General features: G+C 69.2%; 1 protein-coding gene across 2 annotated transcripts in view; it reads left to right on the top strand.

Moving 5' to 3' along the window:
* The first annotated feature begins 859 nt into the window (after positions 1 to 859).
* Positions 860 to 7,837, top strand: part of GCGR (glucagon receptor) — an 8,059-nt gene continuing 1,081 nt past the window's right edge. The window contains exons 1-12 of one of the 2 annotated variants that reach the window (XM_059380006.1): positions 860 to 1,183; positions 4,596 to 4,753; positions 4,833 to 4,927; positions 5,672 to 5,787; positions 5,868 to 5,989; positions 6,083 to 6,189; positions 6,272 to 6,428; positions 6,509 to 6,668; positions 6,737 to 6,797; positions 7,077 to 7,146; positions 7,424 to 7,512; positions 7,640 to 7,778. In XM_059380006.1, coding sequence (XP_059235989.1) covers positions 4,691 to 4,753; positions 4,833 to 4,927; positions 5,672 to 5,787; positions 5,868 to 5,989; positions 6,083 to 6,189; positions 6,272 to 6,428; positions 6,509 to 6,668; positions 6,737 to 6,797; positions 7,077 to 7,146; positions 7,424 to 7,512; positions 7,640 to 7,778 — 1,179 coding nt within the window. In that variant the 5' untranslated portion in view covers positions 860 to 1,183; positions 4,596 to 4,690. Of the gene's footprint in view, positions 1,184 to 4,595; positions 4,754 to 4,832; positions 4,928 to 5,433; positions 5,524 to 5,671; positions 5,788 to 5,867; positions 5,990 to 6,082; positions 6,190 to 6,271; positions 6,429 to 6,508; positions 6,669 to 6,736; positions 6,798 to 7,076; positions 7,147 to 7,423; positions 7,513 to 7,639; positions 7,779 to 7,837 lie in introns of those variants that run through there. The other variant, XM_059380004.1, reaches the window with a different exon arrangement.

Below are 7,837 nucleotides of genomic sequence, written 5' to 3'. Positions count from 1 at the left end.
GAGGGTGCCAGGGGAGCCACAGGCACAGGAGGGCTTTCTAGGAGGACACGACCATCAGGGTCCCAGGATGCTGAATGGCCAGGAAGGATGTGGCCCCAAAGTGTCCACCGGGCTTGGTGGCCCGGAAGTCACTGGCGCTGAGTATGGGCTGGGATTCAGGTCTTGGACCTGGGGAGGGAAATGGGACAGGAGAGGACATCCTAGGAGGGTGACTGGGGGCAGGAGCCCGGGGAGGCGGGATAGGAGAGAAAGAGCCGAGTGTCCACCTTGGCCACAGGGCAGCCCTGGAGAAGCAGGGGCAGCCCGGTGGGGAAAGGCATGTCCCACCCAAGGGGCTGTTGAGTGAGTGGTGCTGGAGAGGGGGACCAGAGACCCAGGGTTAAATGGGGCCCCAGGGGGACCCACTTCCCCACCTGCTCTGTCCTTCCTCACCCCGTCCAGCCTGCTCTGCGGCGGGAAAGAAATGTCACTTAGGAGCTGCCCTGGTGGTTAGTGGGGGCCCAGTCCTCGGAGCAAATTCGCTCCGCACTGGGAAAGAAGCCGGAGGATGGCCACACGGGCTGGTTGGGAGGGGACCGAGAGGAGGGGGCGCAGTCCCAGGCTCCACCTCAGTGGAGGTGGTCACCCCCTGTCGGTCCGCCAGCCCCGCGGGGAGCTGTGGGCCCGGGGTGACCCGGTCTGCAGCCGGCTCCGAAGCGCGGGCGTGCGCACGGCGAGCTCGCGGCGCGGGGGGTCGGCGGGGCGGGGTCGGCGGGGCGGGGGTCTGCGGGGCGGGGGCTGCGGCGCGGGGGTCTGCGGGGCGGGGTCTGCGGGGCGGGGGTCTGCGGCGCGGGGGTCTGCGGGGCGGGGTCTGCGGGGCGGGTGCGGCGCGGGGTCTGCGCGGGTGCGAAGCCTCAGGCAGGGTCCGGGGCCGGCCGGGATCTCGCGGGCGCGCCTGGGGGACGGAGGCGGGCGGCGGGAGCGCTGCGGGGAGGCAGACAGGGACCCCCGTCTGCGGCTTCCCCCTTTCCCTCCCCCCTCCCCCACTACGCAGGCCACTCCCGCCCCCGCCCCCGCCCCCGCCCGCCTGCGCCGCCACCACCGCCACCACCGCCACCCAGCGTCGCCGCTGGAAAGTTTGCGCTCGGCGGGCGCGGAGGGAGCAGGGAGCCGTGGGCCGGAGCCGGAGCCGGAGCCGCAGACGGTGAGCACCTGGCCAGCCCAAGGGGAGGCCCCGCAGGGCCGCCGGTCGGGGGACAGAGGGGCGGGCGCGGCCAGGGCCCACGCATCGGCAGCACGGAAACAGCGGGCGGGGACCCCTAGTCGTGCGCCAGGAGGTCTTGGGGCCTGGGGTGTCGCAGTCCTCACCCCTGTCGGACCCCTCTGGTCCCCACCCCCAGATGGGCCCTTCCCACTCAGACAGTCGACTGGGTCCCGCACCCTCAGGTGCTGGGTGGTGGGGCTCAGCGCTTCCCCTGCCCTCCCCACCCTGGGCACTCTGTCCCGCTGCCGGCCACTCCTCTTCGCTCTCCCCAAGGGGCCCACGTGCAGCACCGCGGGGACACACCAGGGGCCTGGCGCTGTGGGTGGCCCTGCTTGTCCCCTGTGGAGGGCCCCAGCTCCCCAGGACTCCCCAGCGTCATCCCCTCCGCCTGGGTGTCCCTGGGAGGGGGCGTGTGGCCCTGGCACCCCACCTGGTCTGCTCTTCTGTGGGGCCCACACTTGTCACTTTGACCCGCAGGGAGGGTGGGTCACTGCCCTGCCCTGTTCTCACCTCCAGCCTCCGAGGCCCCCACCGTGAACCGACTGGCCCCCTGACGTCTGGACACTCACATCTTCAAGGACGGGCCTGGCTGTGTCTGGGTCCTTCCCAGCCGGGGTGCGGGGGTTGGGGGGGACTGCCGCTGGTGGGGACTTGCACCCTGGCGGCATCCGGGTCAGCCCCGCCCCAGGGGGGTGGGGAGAAAGCAGGAATCCCTCTCTGTCAACAGCCTTTGGCCCCTGAGCCTACCCCAGGGGCCATGACCTTCCTGCTAGTTGCTCTGGTTTCACAAAAACAGCCTCCCCCCCCCCACCTCCGCCCCAGCTCAGACCTTTCTGAGGCTTGCAATCCTCCTCCCCACCCATTGGGATCCTGGGGCAAGCGGTGGGTGCGGGTAACCGTTGCACCCTTGCCTGTCTGACAGGCCACCCACCCATTCTGGGGGCCTCCTCCAGCTCCGGTCCGGGAGTCCCTCAGCTACCCCAGTGGGAACTGCTAGGATGCCGGCGGGGCCCTGAACACCAAGGAGTGCTGTGTTCTGTGGGGTTTGGGGCCAGTAGCCCCCCTCCACCCCTGTGGGAGGTGGGCTGCGTGAAGCCCTGAGGGCACGGCGGAGGGGCTGGGAAGGGAGATCCCCTTGGCAACCCCGGACTCCCCGTGAAGCCCTGCTGCACATCCAGCCCGGAGCTCATATTTGTGCTGGGACCGTCCAGGACCTGGGAGGGAGCAGGGCCGCTCGGTCCATGAAGGGCGGACGCTCGTCCCGCAGGGCCCTGGCGCCCCCCCCCACCCCCCGGCTCCACCAAGGGTAATAAGGCTAACACTGGGGCAGAGGGGGGAGACCCTGGGAGCAGGGTCACTGGCACCGCTGGGCCTGTGCCTCTGACCACCTCAGCACCTGGGTTTCAAGCTCATCCATGCAGCACAGGGTACCCCTGCCCACGTCAGGGGCTCACGGGAAGGAAGGGCCTGGAGACGACAGACCCCCCTTCTCTCTTCCGGTGGCAGAGCTCTTGACGCCTCATGACAAGGAAGCAGGGACCCCCACTAGACCAGCGGGGGAAACTGAGGCTCGGAAAAGGGAAATTGTGCACCCTCGACCCAGAAGCAGAAATGGGCCGGCCTCCCATCCGGGCACCCGGCAGGGGCCTGAGGGCCTCAGCCTGGCATAGCCGGAAGTCGGCAGGCCCGGCTCCCGCTTCGCTGAGGGACAGCCCTGCGGTCCTGGAGCTGCTTTGCTGTCGGCCCCTAGCGCCAGCTGCAGGGCATCCGGGCAGGGAACATCTGCCTTCCTGCCCAGGCTCTCAGCCAGCGTTTGCCCCTGTCCCTGCTCTCACCCAGTCTGGGGCCGCCCTGCACCCCCGAGCCTGCCTGCCCAGCTCTCCCTCCAGCCATTGGGCACAGCCTGCGAGAGGCTGGTTCTGGGCTGTTCCTTACCCTCCTAGCCTGGCTGGGCAAGGGCCGGGCAGCAGACAGGGCTGCCCGATCAGAATCAGGAGATGAACCCCCACGGGTGACCCCGGAGCTGGAGGGGGCCGAACCTGCCCTCAGTCTCCACCTGCGGCACCTTTCCTGCTGGAAGGGTCATGCGCACCCTGGCCCCTGCTCTCCTGAGCCCGCAACCCGGTGATGCCTCACCTGGCCCAGGGACTGGGGACTCGTGACCGCTGGGTGAGGCCTCTACCAGGCCTGGCCTGCACCCATGACTGAGGGCCGGGTCGGGAGCCCCACAACACGCTGGGGTCTAGGTGCCCACCCTGGATCCCTGAGCTCTCTCGCCCTCTGCGGTAGTGTCTCAGGGTCCCCTCAGGGCGAGGGGGGAGTCTCAGGGGAGTCCTGGGTTGAGCTGGCACCCCGTGCGGCCCCCCCTTACCCCGGCCACTCGCCGTCTTCCAGCCTACTGGCTGTCCGGCCATCCGTCCGACCGTCCATCCATCCATCCATCTCTTGCTCACTGCTTGCCAGGGCCCATCCGCAGACCTGGAGGGCTCACACAAGTCATTCCTACGGGGCCCGCAGCCCAGGCCCTAAAGGGCTCCTCCCTGCTGCCCCCACGGAATTCAATCGGAGTCAGAGGAAGCAGGAGAGGAGAACAGATGGGGCTCTGGCCCGGAGCTCTGCTCAGACTTGGGCCAGGCCCCCGAGCACCAGGAGGGCGGGGGTCCCACGTCTGGGCCCCTGGCCGCCGCAGTGACCATCCCGAAGGACTGTGCTGCCAGCCACCTGCGCCACGTGCCCCAGGGGCGGGGCGTGAGCCTTGTGTGGGGCCCAGAGGGCACATAGGGATACCCCAGGGCCTGGGAAGGGTGCTGTGTGGGACGGGACTGTCCTGAGCTTGTGCCTGCACTCCCGGTCCCCTGGGCAGGGCTGGGAGCTGGCCCGGGGCCACCTTGATAACCAACCACAGTGACGGATGGCGCTGGCGCCCCGCCCCAGCCTGGCCCGCTGCCTTTCCCAGGGGCTAAGAATAGGTGGGGAGGATGGCAGGGGCCGAAGGGAGGCGGTGGGTCCTGGGTCGCTGCTCCCCACAGGACGGAAGCACCACCAGCGTGCAGGGGTGGGTCTCCCAGGCCATGTGAGCTGCAGGAGAGGCAGCCACGGGCAGAGCCACGGGAAACCCAGCTCCACCCAGAGAAGACAGAGGACCTCCAGGACCCTAGGCGGCACCTCCCAGCGCACGGCCAGACCCCTGCCCCGTCGCCGGCAAAGAGCTACTCCTTGGGGTGTCTTCTTCCTCCCGGCTCCTGCCTCCTCTATAGGACCCGAGGCTAAGCGGGGTGGTTCGAGGAAAGCCCCCAGCCCGCTGGCCACAGCAGACCCAGCCGGGCCTTCTCACATGGGTGTCCGTCCACAGGCCCTGCTGCTCCGACCGGAAGCCCCCACAAGGACCCCCCCTGCCTGGCAGTGTGGCCCCAGCCCGATGTGGTGGGTGGGTGGCCGCTCACAGGCATGTGCCCCGCCCCGCTGCCCTGCCCCCACCTTCTGCTGCTGCTGCTGCTGCTGTTTTGCCAGGTGAGCACGGCGGGGGCGGGGAGGGCCACCCCCCTGCTGACGCGACTCTGTCCCACCTGTCCCTCCCTCTGTCCCCCAGCCACAGGCCCCATCTGCGCAGGTGATGGACTTCCTGTTTGAGAAGTGGAAGCTCTACGGTGACCAGTGTCTCTCCAACCTGAGCCTGCTGCCCCCCCCCCACGGGTGAGCCCCTGGCTGCTCCCCCAAGTCCAGGGCTTGGCCAGGCAGTGGCTATGGAGCTCCCTGCCGGACAAGGCCCTGTTCCCTTGTCCCCCACTGATAGGGAACCATGGAGGGGCCAGTCAGGGACATCCCCGAGACCACACACCAGCATATAAAAGAAATGGTAGAACTGCCTCAGAACTTGGTGTCCGCTGCCCTCACCCCGCCCTCCTGCTGGTCCCAGGGCCACCAGCTTTGCTCCCGTGGAGATCCAGGCCCAGGGGGCAGCCAGTGTTGGGGGGAGGCAGCCCACGAAAGTGGCCAGACCACACAAGGCCTAGGCAGGAGAGGGAGACAGGCCCTCCCGGGGAGGGCTCAAGCAGGGACGGGCACCCCCTTCCGTATAAGCCCTGAGGGCCCTTAGGGTCACGGCGGGAGGTTAGGGTAGGAGCAGCTTGCCAGCAGGCCAAGTGCCACCGTCTGACCATGGAAGGGGGCCCCGTCTAGGCAGAGGGAAGGATGGGGTTTGAGCTATGGAGCTTACCCTGGACCCTGGAAGGAAGCCTATAGACAGGGGTTCCGCCCGAGAGAAGGAGGAGCAAATTCAGGTGGGTTTGGGGTGGTGCGGGAGGGGGAGGCGGCTGCCAGGACCCAGGGAGATCTGGGGGGAGACTGCATGCTGGGGGCAGAGGGTGTGGTATGGGGGCTTCCGGGAGGAGCCCCGTCCTGCTGAGGGGCACCCCCCGTCCTGCCTCGCCCTGCAGAGCTGGTCTGTAATAGAACTTTTGACAAGTACGCCTGCTGGCCGGACACCCCTGCCAACACTACGGCCAACACGTCCTGCCCCTGGTACTTGCCCTGGCACCCCAAAGGTGACCACAGAGGGGCAGTGGGGGGTGGCGGAGGGGGCCGAGGCTAGAGCTCAGGTGCTGATCGGAGCCTGGGCCCCCAGTGCAGCACCGCCATGTCTTCAAGAAGTGCGGGCCCGATGGGCAGTGGGTGCGCGGGCCACGGGGGCAGTCCTGGCGCAACGCGTCTCAGTGCCAGATGGATGAGCATGAGCTCAAGGGCCAGGTGAGCCCATGGCAGGTGCGGCAGGAGCCAGGCCAGAGGGGAGGGGGCGGGCATAGTGGCTCTTCGGCCCTGACCAGCCACTACTCTTCGTAGAAGGAGGCGGCCGAGATGTACAGCGGCCTTCAGGTGATGTACACGGTGGGGTACTCTCTGTCCCTGGGGGCGCTGCTGCTGGCCCTGGCTCTCCTGCTGGGCCTCAGGTACGCCCACCCCCACCCACCGCTCGGCCCCCCCACCCTGCGGGCAGGGCAGCAGGCGGGCCCTGAACCCCTGTCCCCGCAGCCAGCTCCGCTGCACCCGGAACTACATCCACGCAAACCTGTTTGCGTCCTTCGTGCTCAAGGCCAGCTCCGTGCTGGTCATCGATGCGCTGCTCAAGACACGGTACAGCCAGAAGATCGGGGATGACCTCCGCGTGAGCGTCTGGCTGAGTGACGGGGTGAGCACCCACGCCTCCGGGCGCCCGGCCCCAGGGCTGCGGGGGGTGTGTGACCTGAGCTCATGGGCCCCTGCGGCCAGGCGGTGGCCGGCTGCCGGGTGGCCGCGGTGTTCATGCAGTACGGCGTGGTGGCCAACTACAGCTGGCTGCTGGTGGAGGGCCTGTACCTGCACAGCCTGCTGGGCCTCGCCGCCCTCCCGGACAGGAGCTTCTTCGCCCTCTACCTGGGCCTCGGCTGGGGTGAGTAGGCTGGCACGGTGGGGGGCAGGCTGGCGGGGGCCTCCGGGTCACAGCTGCCCCCTCCGCAGGCGCCCCCATGCTCTTTGTCATTCCCTGGGCCGTGGTCAAGTGCCTGTTTGAGAACGTCCAGTGAGTATGAGCCCACCGGAACTTGGACCCGAGGTGGCTCCAGGCTCACCCCTTCTGGGCGCGGCACCCTGGGCTGGGTCTGTGGGGAGTACCCGGGCAGCACTGGGGCGCGGTGGGGGGGGGCACCTGTAGTCGGAGGTGGTGGTGGGCGGGAAAGCAAGACTGCCCCAGGATGGGGGTCCTTTAGGACCATCTCCCCTCCTACCCCAAGCGCTGATTGGAGCCCCATGACGTCAGGGGGTGGGGGGCTGGCGGGGTGTGAGCCGGCCCCGCCCACAGGTGCTGGACCCGCAACGTCAACATGGCCTTCTGGTGGATCCTGCGCTTCCCGGTGTTCCTGGCCATCCTGGTGAGGACGCGCACGTGCGGCCCCTGCTGGCCCCTCGGAGCGGGGCAGAGAGGCCTGGGGTCTGCCCGCCCCAACCCCGCCCCGGTCCCCCCTTGCTGGCTCGCCTGACATCCTGCCTGGGCAGACAGGGAGCGAGGCCCTGGCACTCAGGCGGGACCCGGGCCTCGGGTTCAGCAGCTCGTCCCCAGCTGGGGGCCCAGCAGCCCCAGGGCCAGGGGGCCAGGAAGGCTTCAGGGCGGGGTCCGGGCTTGTCCTGAGCTGCGCCCTCCACACGCAGATCAACTTCTTCATCTTCATCCGCATCCTTCTCATCCTCACGGCCAAACTGCGAGCCCGCCAGATGCGCCACACAGACTCCAAGTTCCGGTGGGTGCGGGCAGCCAGCAGAGCCCGAGACCCCCCCACCGCAGGGGCCGGGGGGGGGCGGGGCGGGGGCGGGCCAGGGGCCCCTGTGGGCGGGGCTAGGCCCAGCGGCTCAGACTCCCACCCACAGGCTGGCGAAGTCCACACTGACCCTCATCCCCTTGCTGGGGGTCCATGAGGTGGTGTTTGCCTTCGTGACCGACGAGCACGCCCAGGGGACCCTGCGCTCTGCCAAGCTCTTCTTCGACCTCTTCCTCAGCTCCTTCCAGGTGCCGCCCCGCCCCCTGTAACTACCTCCCTCCCCCCCCCCCCCCCCCCCCCCCCCCCC

This window comes from Mustela nigripes, chromosome 16, assembly GCF_022355385.1.
Source record: "Mustela nigripes isolate SB6536 chromosome 16, MUSNIG.SB6536, whole genome shotgun sequence".
NCBI lineage: Eukaryota > Metazoa > Chordata > Mammalia > Carnivora > Mustelidae > Mustela > Mustela nigripes.
This window is presented reverse-complemented; position numbering and strand designations above follow the sequence as displayed.